Raw genomic sequence first — 15,980 nt, 5'->3', positions numbered from 1 at the left:
TTCAAAGCAGATACTGTGGATTATCCTGCCTTGGCATTGTGGGTTATATAGGTGTGTGAAAGGGCCTTGAGTCTACACTGTCATATAATCCAGTTCAAATAAGATAATCTGTATTTTATAGGCAATGTGGAAGAGGTTTGAGTGAAGAGGCCCTGGGCACCATTCTGGCTGAGTGGGTTGTTAGGAGACGAAGTGGGCGGAGCCTACCCTTCTAACTGGCAGCAAGGGGAAAAAACTGTTCTTCCTTTTCCTCTAATTTGGACTTTATTTTTTTTTAGGTTTTTTTATTTGCAATACAGACTGGACTATGTCTTTTATGGCCAAATTTGGTGTGATTTGGTTCAGTGGTTTTGTTGTTTACTCCATAGTAAAATGGCACATTTTACACACACACACACACACACACACACACACACACACACACACACATATATATATATATATATATATATATACACACCATGTAGATGATAGACTAATATAACAAGTATTTAGGTAAATGTTTTCCCCTGACATTAAGTCTAGCCGTGTCTGACTCTGGGGGTTGGTGCTCATCTCCATTTCTAAGCTGAAGAGCCAGCGTTGTCCGTAGACACCTCCAAGGTCACGTGGCCAGCATGACTGCATAGAGTGCTGTTACCTTCCTGCCAGAGTGGTACCTATTGATCTACTTCCATTTTCATGTATTCAAACTGCTATGTTGGCAGAAGCTGGGGCTAACAATGGGAGCTCACCCTGCTGCCCGGATTTGAACCATCGACCCTTCGGTCAGCAAGTTCAGCAGCTCAGCAATTTAACCCTCTGCGCCACCAGGGTCTCCCTAACAAGGATTTATATATCTATTCTTAACCTACAGTAGAGTTTCACTTATCCAAGCTAAACAGGCCGACGGAAGCTTGGATAAGAGAATATCTTGAATAATAAGGAGGGATTAAGGGAACGCCTATTAAACATCAAATTAGGTTATGATTTTACAAATTAAGCACCAAAACATCATGTTATACAACAAATTTGACAAAAAAGTAGTTCAATACGCAGTAATGTTATGTTGTAATTGCTGTATTTATGAATTTAGCACCAAAATATCATGATATATTGAAAACATTGACTACAAAAATGGCTTGGATAATCCAGAGGCTTGGATAAGCGAGGCTTGGATAAGTGAGACTCTACTATATTAACAAAAAAATAACTAAATGGGTGGATATTTCCAAAATTAGGGGGGAAATAAAGTATGTATAAGTTAAATGATAATAATTAGAAGGAACACTTCTATGTAGGCTTGGAGGAGAAGGCAAGAAAAAGATGGGAAAATATAAAAAGATGAAACATTGACATGAGCACCAGATGACAAGAATCTACTTACTCTTGATATAGAATATACTAGCTGTACCCGGCCACGCGTTGCTGTGGCGAAGTCTGGTGGTATGGGAGATAAAGTATTGAGGAATTTGTGGTAGTTAAGGTAAAGGGTAAAGGTTTCCCTGACATTAAGCCCAGTCATGTCTTACTCGGGGTTGGTGCTCATCTCCGTTTCTAAGCCGAAGAGCCGGCGTTGTCCATAGACTCCTCCAAGGTCATGTGGGATGACTGCATGGAGGGGCGTTACCCTCCCGCCGGAGCAGTACCTATTGATGCACTCACATTTGCATGTTTTTGAACTTCTGGGTTGGCAGAAGCTGGGGCTAACAGTGGGGGCTCTCTCCGCTCCCCCAATTCAAATCTGCGGCCTTTCGGTCCAGAAGTTCAGCAGCTCAGCACTTTAACACGCTGCGCCATCAGGGGATATTGTTTCCTAAAGGTTGTGAATATACAATATTTCTGATTGGCTTTTTTTGTCTGTTGGAGGCAAGTATGAATGCTGCAATTAGGTAAAATGAGTAGGATGTAATGGCCTTGCAGCTTTAAAGCCTGGCTGTTTCCTCCCTGAGTGAATTTTTTGTTGGGAGGTGTTAGCTGGCCCTGATTGTTTCCTGTGTGGAATTCCCTTGTTTTCAGAGTGCGATATTTTATGTGCTTCTACTGTCTGTGGCCCTGAGAAAACAGAGGATTTGCCAGACTTTGATGATGGGAATACTTTGTTGGGAGGTGTTAGCTGGCCCTGATTGTTTCCTGTGTGGAATTCCCCTGTTTATTTACTGTCCTGGTTTTAGAGATTATATGGTTCTGCATTATTCTATCCCAGTAATTATTTCATATTAAAGTAGAATCTCACTTATCCAAGATTCGCTTATACAATGTTCTGGATTATCCAACGCAGTCTGCCTTTTCATAATCAATGTTTTTGTAGTCAGTGTTTTAAATTCATTGTGATATTTTAGTGGTAAATTTGTAAATACAGTACAGTAGAGTCTCACTTATCCAACATAAACGGGCCGGCAGAACGTTGGATAAGCGAATATGTTGGATAATAAGGAGGGATTAAGGATAACCCTATTAAACATCAAATTAAGTTATGATTTTACAAATTAAGCACAAAACATCATGTTAGACAACAAATTTGGCAGAAAAAGTAGTTCAATACACAGTAATGCTATGTAGTAATTACTGTATTTATGAATTTAGCACCAAAATATCAATGAAAGCATTGACTACAAAAATGCGTTGGATAATCCAGATCGTTGGATAAGCGAGTGTTGGATAAGTGAGACTCTACTGTAATTACTACATAGCATTACTGCGCATGGAACTACTTTTTCTGTCAAATTTGTTGTATAATATGATGTTTTGGTGCTTAATTTGTTTAATCGGCTTTTCCTGAATCCCTTCTTTTTATCCAACATATTCACTTATCCTGCCAGCCTGTTTATGTTGGATAAGTGAGAGTCTACTGTATATTGATAATCTTATATTATCTGTCTAAAAGTGGATTATATGAGGCTCCTTCTTCACAGCTGTATAAAATGCACACTGAAGTGGATTACATGGCAGTGTGGAGTCAGGATAATCCAGTGCAAAGCAGATAATATAAGATTCTAAATGGGTAATATAGCTGTGTGGAAGGGCCTTGAGTCTACACTGCCATATAATCCAGTGCAAATTAGATAATCTGTGGAAGAAGCCTAAATTAGGCCTAAATCTGCCTGTCTCCTAACTGAACCCTGGCTGTCCCTTTGCTGACAGGCTGGTTGCTAGGCGACCAAGTGGGCAGAGATTAGCCCTCTAAACTGGCAGCAATTGGATAAAAAACAATTATTGCTCTCCCTCTAATTAGGACTTTATTTTTCTTTTCTTTTTGTTGTATCAACCTTGAGGCATGGATGATGGGTTGTGTTGTCAAATTTTGAGGTTGGGGGGCCTGTACTTTTGTTGTTTTGTGAATTGCCGTGATGCCATCACTCTTTTATATATATAGATTGTAGATGGGATGTCTTTATATGTTAGAGAATATGTACAGTAGAGTCTCACTTATCCAAGCTTCACTTATCCAAGGTTCTGTATTATCCAAGGTAGTCGGCCTTTTAGTAGTCATTGTTTTTGTAGTAAATGTTGCAATGTTTTGGTGCTAAATTCATAAATACAGTAATGACTACATAACATTACTGTGTATTGAACTGCTTTTTCTGTCAATTTCTTGGAAAACATGATGTTTTGGTGCTTAATTTGTAAAATCATAATGTAATTTTATGTTTAATAGGCTTTTTTCTTAATCCCTCCTTATTATCCAAGATTTTTGCTTATCCAATGTTCTGCCAGCCCGTTTATCTTGCGTAAGTGAGACTCTCCTCTATAACAATACCTTCCCATTTCCACATCCTTGGTGATACAATAGACTTTTGTGTAGATTTAATTTACTAATAAAACTCTGTAACCTACAAGGGTTATCCAGAAAGTAGATTACATTTTGGAATTTAAAATGAACAAAGTATAGGAAAAAATATTTATTATATGCAGTTGAAAGCCACACTTAAATACTACTTTTAAACATAGTCCCCATTCAAATTTAGGTACTTATCATAGCGATGAATGAGCTTGGCATTTCCTTCCTCATGAAATTCTCCCTCTTGCGTCTTCAACTAGTTGGTCACTTCTTCCTGCAGCTGCAGCTGCGCATCGTCCCTCGTGGTGCCAGGGTGTCAGGGAGGGTGCCATGGGCTCACCTTGAAGAGCTTCTTCCCCTTGGGGAATCCTGGAGGGCTAGCTCTGTCTCCTTCTCTCCCCACGTTGCCTGGTCCTCGCCTTTCCCTGTCGCTGCAGCTCAGGGGGGGAAACCAGGTCAGCGCGTCAAGACGGGAAAAGTGGCGTGGGCATAGCCGCCTGGACTCAGGTGTGCCCAGCCTCCTAATCCTGAGCTTTGCCACTTTGGGTCAGAGTATCAACTGCACCGGGTCCTAGCAGCAGTAAGTCGGGGTTTGCTATTGTTGTTGCTGTTGTTGTCCTTGCGGGGCAGGAGGAGGAGGAGGGAGCCTGACCCGGGTAGGAGTTCACTGCGGTCGCCATGCTCTTGAAATTTTACACGAATGCTCTTGAAATTTTACACAAATGCAACCTGGTATTAAACTAGTAAACTGGCTTTTTACCATGTTGTAAAGGAAGTATCCACTATATTCCTAAATAAGCATCTGAAGGCCATCCCAGGCAGGCCCAAAATGTGGGACCTGTCTCACTTTTACCTCAGGTGTCCAAATGCTACCTCAGATAAAAACACATAAATCAGGCAAAAATTGTGATTTCCCAGTTTGTGCTGGATTAAGCTAAGGTCCGGATCTTTCCAGGTGGGGGCCATGTGGGGATTGACTCCCGAGACTGCTTCTGCAGTCCTGGAAGTCAATCCCCACAGTCATCCTGGTTCTTTGGGCTCTTGGAGAATGAAGGAGTGAGAGGGCGCCCATCCCCTCCCCTTCAGCCCCCTGTTTTCCCCAATTCCTCATCCCTCATCTCCTGATGCATCATTTCACACATCAAGAGTAGTTTGCAGAGGGGTCTGCATTACTGGAGTCTTTTTTTGGGGGGGGGGGGAATGGGAGCTAGATGTCATCTCTCAAAGGAAAGCCCAGGGTTTGGGTTAGGGATGGGGACAGAAACCCAGGAGGGTAGGTTAAAATAACCTGTCTGGAAGAGCCCCGAGTCCTATTGGTAGTTCTAGCCAAAGTAGAACCACTGAAGTCATGAATCAACACTTTTATAAGTTCATAGATTCAATAACAAATGAGTGGTGAAACACTTATATAAGTTCATAGATTCATCAGCTTTTGTCACGCCCGTGGCAACGGAGCACCAAGAACCGAACACGGAGGCCAATAACTATCTAATATCTTTATTAAAGAAATATATAAGAATAATAAAAACAAGTAGAAAATATAGTCCAGAAACAGACCTATCAAATGAGGTCAAATATAGTCCAGAAATACTATGTCCAATAAATGATATTAGAGTCCAAAGATAAAATCCAATAAACCGAAACACACACTATTGCCAAGCAATAATGTGGGGAAATGTCCAGAGTCTTTCGAGGTCCAAGGTAAATTCGCAACAAGGCTGAAACAAAACTTGATTCAATGAACAAGGTCCGTGGCTAGGAACAAGGCAAGGCAATTCTTGAATACTTGGATAGGCAAGGCAAGGAAACTGGATTTGCGGACTTTGCGAAGTCCACACAAGACTGGAAACACGAAATCACTCCTGAAGCTGCTCTGTTGACTCCGCACGGAACCTACCGTGCCAGGCACCTATATCTGGGCCCCGTTTTCCTGCCAAGCAGGTGTCCAGCGTTCTCTTTCCCTAGAGAACAGGAAACGAAACCCAGCTTTCTCCAGATGTGAGACTCCCTAGATTTTCCCAGGGGAAACATGGCTAATCAGTGTCTTGTTTAGCTGCAATTCTCAAACTCCTGCGAACCTGCTCCTTCACTCCCTTGTCTGCAGTATAGGAAAGGAGGTGAGAGCTGTTCAAGGTCTCTTTTAATGGGTTCTTGGGGAAAAACATCAACATCAGGCATCTGGAAAGATTCCGGCTCTTGCTGAACCGGCGAAAACCCCATGTTTTCGTCTTCATTAGCCACGATGGCACTGGGAGCAGGACCACAAGGCCCATGAGGCATCACAGCTTTACTCTTTGTTCAGGCAGTCAATAGAACTGAGGCCTCATTGACACATACTGTAAAATCTAGAATGATGTGGATTATAAGGTGGGGTTCATTAGAAAATACACACCCCTAATGGATGCTGCAATGCACATCCACATGGAAAACAAAAGTTTTACAAAAGCAGGAGAAAGTCCAAAAGTAGCGATAAAATGTGCTGCAACTGATCAGTGTATGGGCACTGCACAGCAGAAATTGGGGAGGAACATGTTTAGCACGCGTGTAAACAGTGCCACTTCTAAAAATTCAGATAAAGGAACTAAATACAGCACTCTCAGGAAAATAAACAAAGACCTTTTCTCTCCCTCCCCGAAAATATATTGCTTTCCCCTTTTTATTTTTGAGATGGAAAATGAGCTCCATTACTGATTCTCATCCACATTTCTCCCAACAGGGTAAGAAAAAAAAATGTCATTCTGTTGGATGAATTTGGCAATAGGGAAGATTTGTGGATGCGGCAGGTTTTCCATAGTTCAGGGCTGGGGGGGGGGGGCGGCGGTGGAGACTCTCCAGAGTGGAACTGGATTTCTTTAATCCACATTCTGATTCAGATTATGTGACTGTGCAGAAGCAACCTTACTACCTCATCACATTGAGAGGGGAAAGCATGGGTAACCTTCAAGGGAGATAATATTTAAGGAAGAGAATTGCCCCGTCGAGTTCCACCTCCTCATCAGACTCACATATGGAAACTTAACAGCTGGGAATACAATCATCTTACATACACCACGAGATCAGTATTGCTTTATTTTTAATCAGAAAAAACAATAGTATCCAAAAACCAAGAGATCCCTTGCCCTACCCAAAACCCCTTACATTAAAGGAGACTGACACCAGATTAAAGCCAATCCTTTCCATGGGATCCTATTGTCCTGCACCAAATCCCATAGGATACAAGAGGCAGTGATCCAGGTTAAAACCATTGCTTTCCATGGGATCCTATGGTTCTGCATCAAACTCCATAGGATACAAGAAACAGTGATCCAGGTTAAAACCATTGCTTTCTGTGGGATCCCATGGTTCTGCATCAAACCCTATAGGATACAAGAGACAGTAATACAGATTAAAACCATTGCTTTCCATGGGATCCTATGGTTCTGCATCAAACTCCATAGGATACAACAAACAGCCATCCAGGTTAAAACCATAGTTTTCCATGTGATCCTATTGTTCAGTGAAGAGGACTGAGGTGACAGGGATGGAATCCTTTTCTATCCCACCGCTGCCACCAATTGAAGAGAGGTGAGGCAGGGAAGGAATCTTTTTCTGAATCCCACCACTGCCCCCAATTGAAGAGAGCCCAATTTGTGGTACTCAACTCAGGCAGGGGAAATCTTTGTCTTTAAATCCCACTGCTGCCTCCAATTCAGGAGATGTGTGCACGTGTGAGAGGGAGGGATGGAGGATGTGTGAATGTATGACAGGGATGATTTAGTGGATAAGGAAGGATAACAGAACTGATTGGGTTTAAATGAGTAAAGATGGTAACTTATATAGGAAAGTACGGTAACTTATATAGATAGGTACGGTAACTGCCACCAACGTGAGGTAACAGGCTTACAGAGAGGCAAGGAGACTTATCTTTATGAACAATAACAAAATTCAAGTTTATTTTTGGTACATAAGCGTATGGTTTCAATCAGTAAACGTTCCGGATCTTAAGTTACAATGTAGTCTTTCTTGAATGGATATTTCTTACATAACTTCTCTTCAACACAGTATACTAAACTCCCCTGGTCAGCTTATATTCCCAGCCTTTCCCCTGAGTGACCATAAGCTGCCGTCCTTAGCTGATTTCCACAGCTCCTAATCTTTCCAAAACCTAACCGCAACTCTTCTTCTCAAACCCCTAACAGCCACTCCTTTTTAAACCCTCACAGCAACTGAACTTTTTAAAAGGGAATATGCTCTAACTGTCATCTTAGCCACGCCCCTTTCTTCCTCCAGAGAGAGGTTACGTTGCCATGGCAACCCGCTGAACACAGCTGGCTTCCATGTGAGACCTGTCTTCATCAATACATAACTCCCCTTTTTCCTTTTAATAAACAAATAAAATCATATCAATAATTCCCATTAACCCATAACATCCTTACACCTCCCCCCTAAGAAAGATTATTTTTGCCTTTTCTATGCCTAGAATGGGCAAAAATAATTAATAAATACATATATACATACACAACAGTATTCCTGATATAAAACACAAAGTTAGATACAATACATAAATCATAAAATACAAACCTTCACTGTTGCATATACACATAACATGTCCATATCTTACCATTCAACATACAAACCATAAACGTATTGGTCACCTTTCCCACTGTTAAGATTCACAATCTCAAATCAAAAGACATTTTAAAAATACATTTTCCATAAATCATATTTGTAACAGTTTAATTTTCATTCAGGGTTATTCCCCAAGTCTTTATTTATACACTGGACTAAACATCTTCCGATACTCAGTACATTTCATAGGGATCTTCTTCATGCCACCTGGCACAGTTCATCGATGTTTCCTTCTGCGGAGCATTCCAGAGGTTAACATGTTGTTGGGGATAATTACACTCGTCCTTCCCAGCAACACAATGAACTCTCTCTGTCCCAAAATGTTTTTTTTTGCGAAACTTCCAAGAGTCATTTAAGAAGTCCTGCGAAACATTGTCCAAACATTTTTGTAGAATCTTGAAAGTAAACTGCTGATAGTTAAAACTACCAATCCCCATCACGTCAGGGTCTTTACCACTCTCTCCATCGAAAAATAACCTCCGCTTGCTTCTTGGTTTGGCTGACCTGTCATAGTAGCTCTTCTGTCTCTGCTGGGCTACAGCTAGATGTTCTTGTGCGATGTCTCTTGCCACTCTCATTGTTGACTGATGATCGGTCAAATATTCAGCCACTGGAACTGTATCAGCTTCCCGTCCAAAGAACATATCAGATGAGATGACTTTGGCCCCTGCAAACTTCTGCTGAGCTTCATTGGACTCCACTACTGATATCTTGCTCTCTGTCTCTCTTCTGTTAATGGGTCTGTCACCAATAGGCCGGATGCTGGAGATGGCAATGTCTGCCTCCTCTTCCCCTTTGTCCATTTCCCAAGAGGAGTTGTCTGTCTCCCACTGTGAGCTGAAGGCATCGCCTAATGAAAAAGGATTATCTTTGTACTTTGGTGGTCCAGATGTGAAGCTTCCGATGTCTTCAAAGAGATCTAGCTGGGACCGTGTGGACTTTGTAGTCACTGGCGTTTCTTGTTCTATCACTTGCATCTCAGAGAGGACAGAGTGAGAAATAGAGCTCCTGGACACCAAGCCCATGCCCAACCGCTCTGCCTGTTCCCACTTCTTCCCTTCCAGGTTTTGAAGTTTTTTCTCCTCCTTTTTCCGATCAATGTGTAGCTCTTGATACGTCAGTCTCATGGAGGCCACTAAGGCTTCATCTGCTTGCTTCTTGTACTCCGCAGCCTGTTGCTCCTTCAGTTTCTCAGCCACCTGCGCTTGTCTTTCAATTTCAGTGAAACTCTGACTATGTATTTCTGACCTTTCTTCTGATTTCACACTTTTGCTTTCCCTATAAAGCACACCATCTTTTGTAACAAATTTATTGGGTAGTTCTTCTGCTGAATCTGGTATATTTTTGGCTTGCTTAAACAAGGATTCATCTTCCTCCTGAGCTTGTTTAATTTCTTGCACTCCCCCTGTTTTACTAACAATTTCAATAATGACGGAACTGGATTCTGGACCCTGTTCAGATTCTGGTTGAATAGGTAAGCACACTGCTTCCTGAATAGGGCTTCTGTTGTAATCTTCCTTCTCCTCACACAACTTTTTCCAGTTCTTAACTTGTCTAGCTAGGTCATTGCCGATTAAACATTCATGAGGGATATCTGAGCTAATTGCAAAGTCCCAGATCCCTTTCCATCCATTGTATTCAATTGGGAGAGATACTACCTCAGCTGGTACAGCTGGTCCCAAACCCTTTAGATTTATCTCAGAGGTGGGCTTTTGATATTTCTGAGGTACCGATTGTGGGTGGATAACACACACCTGGGATCCTGTATCCCTCCAACCTTGTTTTTGTTGGTTCACAATAGTGACAGGCTCAAAATAATCTTCAGAAAAATCATCGGATAAAATAAATAAACATTGTTTCTCCTTAGGGACAGTCTCAGTACTGCTTAGCAACTTAATATCACCATTAAGAGTATTTTCTTTGGGCTCTTTATTCATAAAGAAGGATGTTTTATCTCTTCTTAAAAGAGGACATTGGTATTTTAGATGATCAGACTTTCCACACTGATAGCACCTTGCTTTTACCTCAGGTTTGGTCTGATTAATTACCTCAGGCCTCCTGTAGGCGGTGTTTTCTACTGCAGGCGTCTTTTTGTATTGTGTGTGTGTTTGATAATTGTAAAATGGCGGTTTATTCTGCCTTCTCTCACTTACTCCCTCATCCTTCCTAAATCCTTCCCTCAGAGTGATTAATTGGTCTGTCATTGAAGCCGCTTCATTGGCAGTTGATGGCTTTCTGTCTTGAACTAACCACCGATAATCTGAGGGCACTAATTGAAACAGTTGTTCCAACTTAATTAATTCCCTCAGCTGTTGAAAAGTTTCCACTTCTGAGGTTCTGAGCCAACTATCAAATAATTGAGCCTGTTTTGAAGCCATTTGTGCGAAGCTTTGGTGCTTTTCTTTCCTCAGAGATCTGAATTTTAAACGATAAAACTCAGGTGTGAGTTGCAATTTCTGTTGTACCTGCTTTTTAAAGAAATTATAATCTCTGTGTGACTCTTCAGGTACATCACCATATATTTCTAACAATTTCCCACAAATTTGGGGTCTTAAATAAAGCATCCATTTTCCCTCATCAATTTCAAAATCTCTGCAGCACCTCTCAAAAGAAATCAAAAACTTTTCCACATCATCATCTTTATTAAACTTTGGGAATCTCTTCAGAAGTAGATCAGACGCTTCAGTCCTACCATTCCCTTCTTGGTTAATAATGTGTGGTTGAGACAGTGCCAATTTCTCTTTTTCCAATTCCAATTCCCTCATTCTCAACTCTCTCTCCTTTTCCTCAGTCTGACTGGCTTTTTGTAATTCCATTCGTTTCAGTTCTATTTCTGTATCCTTCTGCAGTTGCCATCGTTTTTCCTCCCATTCTCTCTCTCTTTGCTTATCCTCCCTTTCTCTTTGCTTATCCTCCCTTTCTTTTTCTCTTTGCTTATCCTCCCTTTCTCTTTCTCTTTGCTTATCCTCCAATTCTAATTTTCTCAATTCAATTTTATATTTAAGGGTTTCCCTTGTCTCAGGGGTTTGCTCAGAGTCCGAACTATCTCCTTGGTATTCACTAGCCTCTCCTGCTAATTTCTTTTGTAGTCTGGTAGCCATTTTCCTTAAATTTTACCTCACGATTTCTTACTATGCGGTCTCAAGGCACTTAGTTTGAGATGTTAAACGTATCCCGCCGCTTGGCACCAATTGAAGAGGACTGAGGTGACAGGGATGGAATCCTTTTCTATCCCACCGCTGCCACCAATTGAAGAGAGGTGAGGCAGGGAAGGAATCTTTTTCTGAATCCCACCACTGCCCCCAATTGAAGAGAGCCCAATTTGTGGTACTCAACTCAGGCAGGGGAAATCTTTGTCTTTAAATCCCACTGCTGCCTCCAATTCAGGAGATGTGTGCACGTGTGAGAGGGAGGGATGGAGGATGTGTGAATGTATGACAGGGATGATTTAGTGGATAAGGAAGGATAACAGAACTGATTGGGTTTAAATGAGTAAAGATGGTAACTTATATAGGAAAGTACGGTAACTTATATAGATAGGTACGGTAACTGCCACCAACGTGAGGTAACAGGCTTACAGAGAGGCAAGGAGACTTATCTTTATGAACAATAACAAAATTCAAGTTTATTTTTGGTACATAAGCGTATGGTTTCAATCAGTAAACGTTCCGGATCTTAAGTTACAATGTAGTCTTTCTTGAATGGATATTTCTTACATAACTTCTCTTCAACACAGTATACTAAACTCCCCTGGTCAGCTTATATTCCCAGCCTTTCCCCTGAGTGACCATAAGCTGCCGTCCTTAGCTGATTTCCACAGCTCCTAATCTTTCCAAAACCTAACCGCAACTCTTCTTCTCAAACCCCTAACAGCCACTCCTTTTTAAACCCTCACAGCAACTGAACTTTTTAAAAGGGAATATGCTCTAACTGTCATCTTAGCCACGCCCCTTTCTTCCTCCAGAGAGAGGTTACGTTGCCATGGCAACCCGCTGAACACAGCTGGCTTCCATGTGAGACCTGTCTTCATCAATACATAACTCCCCTTTTTCCTTTTAATAAACAAATAAAATCATATCAATAATTCCCATTAACCCATAACATCCTTACATTCAGCATCAAACCTCATAGGATACAAGAAACAGTGATCCAGGTTAAAACCATTGCTTTCCATGGGATCCTATGGTTCTGCATCAAACCCCATACAATAAAAGAGACAGTGATCCATATTAAAACCATTGCTTCCCATGGGAACCTATTTTTCTGCATCAAAGCTCACAGGATACAACACACTGCTGACAGTTGGGCAATGAAACAGGATGAGAAACTTGTATGGTTCCCATTCCACCTGTTTTCCAGTTGTAAAGCTGGGGTTGTTGTTGTTGTTGTTGTTGTTATATTTAATTATACCCCGCTTTATCTCCCCAAAGGGGACTCAAAGCAGCTTGACATATAAGCATTGATATCCAATTTAAAATATACAAACATTAAAACAGAATTAAACACAAACAGTGTTTTTTTAAAAAATCAGTTAAATAAAGTGCACTAAACGGTAGGAGCTCTGAAAACGATTGCTGGCCCTATGTTCAGAGTTCCCTCCTTTCAGGACATTTCTGCCTCTTTTCAACCCTGGAACATGTGATGAGCTCCATACCTTTCCATGCTTGAAAAGAGGCTGAAGTGTCCTATGAGAGGGAACTTTCTCAATGTGATAAGGTGGTTTTGGCTCCACCTTCCCAACTCAAGCAGCTACTGACTGGATAAGGAATACATGGGCCGGGCTGTGGTGCAGGCTGTTGAGCAACCAGCTGCAGCCAGCTGCAAGGAATCACTCTGACCAGGAGGTCATGAGTTTGAGGCCAGCTCGGAGCCTCGTGTTTGTCTTGTCTTTGTTCTATGTTAAGGCATTGAATGTTTGCCTTATATGTGTAATGTGATCCGCCCTGAGTCCCCTTCGGGGTGAGAAGGGTGGAATATAAATACTGTAAATAAATAAATAAATAATACATGCAAAAAATACTTTCTATTGCTGCTGGCTAGCCAGCACCATCTTCCTTTTGTGATGGACAGAAACTCTCTTAAATTGGATGGCTGAACTTTATACTCTTCTGACTTCAGGGAGGATCTTGGCCAGACCTCTATGCCAGTTGTAACAATAAGAAATTTATTATAGTATGAGCTATTACACTCCATGTATCTGGAAAAAGTGGGTTGTAATAGCCAAAGGTTCCTGCAGTAATAAATCTACAAGTCTTAAAGGTGCCATAACTCTCTTTATATTCATGGCATGTACTTTAATATGGACAAACGCCAAAGCAGCAATGACAGTATTTATAGAAGTATTTATTCTCCTTTTTTCTTTCATTCTCTGTACTTTAACACTTAAAATAGTTGTTTCAAAACTACGGATGATTTAAAATAAATGCAAATATGGGAATAAGGAAAATAATAAAAGCAATAATGGCTATATTTTATTGCTGATAGGAAAACAAACTTGATAACAATTCATTTATGCTAGGTGAATACTAAGTAAGAATATAATTCATGCATACAAGGTAACAAAACCAAATCTTTGACAAATTAGTTAAGGGTCTGTATCATAAGGCACTTGTATGTAATTTGGTATTTTCCTTGTTATGTCATTGATCAAGCAAGATCTCGGTAAATGCAGCCCATATTTAAATAGTGAAGACTTTGGCTTAGCTGTAGTCATGCTGGTTCTTGTCACAGTTTGATGTAAAACTTACCCTTTGCCAAATTTTGAGTGCTTGATGGAAGGAAAGGGAGCTAACATTTCTTAATATTGAATGTTTAGAAAGCACATAACGATGCATCATGAAAATGTGTTCTTGGCTTGGTTATAGGCTTGGCCTTCAATCTAGCAATTCACCTTTTGGCCAACTGTATCTTTCCTGCCAACAGTAGAGAAAAGGACAGACCATTACTTAGTTACAGCCCTATTGGAATCCTGTCTGAAACATGCCTTGTATACATTTGTTGTAGTTAATTTTAAAGTAGTTTATTAATTATCTTTGTCCCTTTATAACAAGAAACTTGGGGCAGTTCTAGACACACACACACCAACCTGGAAAATATGCACTTTTGGGGCTGGGTGTCTAGATGCTCTCCCAGGACAGCAAGACACTCAGACCCCTTCCCCTAATGCCCCAGAAAATCATTTAATAATAAAAGAATTTACCTAGCTGCCATTAACATGGTGTCTGAACTGTCCTGGTGCATAAGAATGATGCACCAGGAGAAGAGGGCCAGGAGTGATTTTTCTCACATGCCAGGAGAGGTCAGTCACCACGCTAATGGTGGCCATGTGAGTTCTTTTATTTTTCAACAGTTTTCTGGGGGGGGGGGGCGTTGGGAGAGGATGTTAGAGCCCTCTCTAATATTCCAGCCTCATGAAGGCCAGAAAACATGAGAGGGCTGTAGGGACAGTCCCCTTAGAAGTCCCAGGACTTCTGAGGGGGCAATCCAGACTCCGCCCAAAGTAGGAAAGACACCAGTATTTGAAGAAGACCTGCATCTTTCCCACTAACAAATTACCTAACCCTGCCAAGACACAAGTGTGTGCTTTCCACCTACGTAACCGTGAAGCCAACAGGAGACAGAAAGTTACTTGGGAAGGCCAAGAGCTCGAACACTGTTTCCATCCTAAATATCTTGGTGTCACCTTAGATCGAACATTAACATATAGGAAACACTGCATGAACACCAAGCACAAAGTAGCTGCATGCAACAACATCCTGCGGAAACTGACTGGCAGCTCATGGGGTGCAGACCCACAAGTAATAAGAACATCAGCCCTGGCCTTGTCTTTCTCAACTGCGGAGTACGCCTGTCCTGTCTGGCAAAAGTCTGCCCATGCGAAGCAAGTGAACATAGCACTAAACGAAACATGCAGAATAATCACAGGATGCCTTAAACCTACGCCTGTTGATAAACTCTACAAGTTAGCTGGCATTGCCCCTCCTGACGTGCGACGGGAAGTTGCTGCTAACAGCGAGAGAAATAAGGTTGAACATTGTGAAAGCCACCCACTGCATGACTATCAGCCTCCTCCCACCAGACTCAAATCAAGGAAGGGCTTCATGAGAACCACCACTCCTCTTGATGTTCCTCCAGCAGCAGCAAAGGTGTCTCTCTGGGCAGCTAAACCTGGCAATTCTAACTGGATGGCCCCCCAAGAGGGTCTTCCTCCAGGGACAAACCAAGAATGGGCAACTTGGAAGTCCCTGAACAGACTCAGAAGCGGAGTGAGCAGATCAAAAGACAACTTGGCAAGGTGGCACTACCTGGAGGAATCCTCCACCTTGTGTGACTGTGGAGCAGAACAAACAACTCCTCATATGTATGCTTGCCCACAATGTCCTGCCTCATGCACGGAGGAGGAGTTGTTTAAAGCTACGGACAATGCGGTTGCTGTTGCCCGTTTTTGGTCTAAAACTATTTAGTTGCTTGTGATTTCCTTTTTTCCCCCATCATTTTAAAATGTATTTGTTATGCAATGCTTTTGACACGAAATAAATAACTACTTTGTGCTAAAAGCATCTGTGTTTTCGTCGGGCATTGTCTGGATACCCCTTGCAAATATCCGGGAGGG

The 15,980-nt window shown here is 41.6% G+C and overlaps 1 protein-coding gene across 1 annotated transcript; it reads right to left on the bottom strand.

The window, feature by feature from the left end:
• Positions 1-8,020: 8,020 nt before the first annotated feature.
• LOC134299222 (trichohyalin-like) lies at positions 8,021-12,293 on the bottom strand. The gene has a single exon (XM_062981367.1). It carries the CDS (start codon positions 11,467-11,469, stop codon positions 8,542-8,544), a length of 2,928 nt encoding a protein of 975 aa, XP_062837437.1. The 5' UTR covers positions 11,470-12,293; the 3' UTR covers positions 8,021-8,541.
• Between the last annotated feature and the right edge of the window lie 3,687 nt (positions 12,294-15,980).

The sequence above is a fragment of the Anolis carolinensis genome, chromosome 5 (assembly GCF_035594765.1).
Source record: "Anolis carolinensis isolate JA03-04 chromosome 5, rAnoCar3.1.pri, whole genome shotgun sequence".
Taxonomy (NCBI): domain Eukaryota; kingdom Metazoa; phylum Chordata; class Lepidosauria; order Squamata; family Dactyloidae; genus Anolis; species Anolis carolinensis.
Note: the sequence above shows the minus strand (reverse complement) of the source record. Positions and strands in the feature narration are given on the sequence as shown.

What these genes read in the sequence shown, in the direction of transcription:
- LOC134299222 (XM_062981367.1), bottom strand. Translation starts at nt 11,469, where the DNA reads ATGGCTACCAGACTACAAAAGAAATTAGCAGGAGAGGCTAGTGAATAC.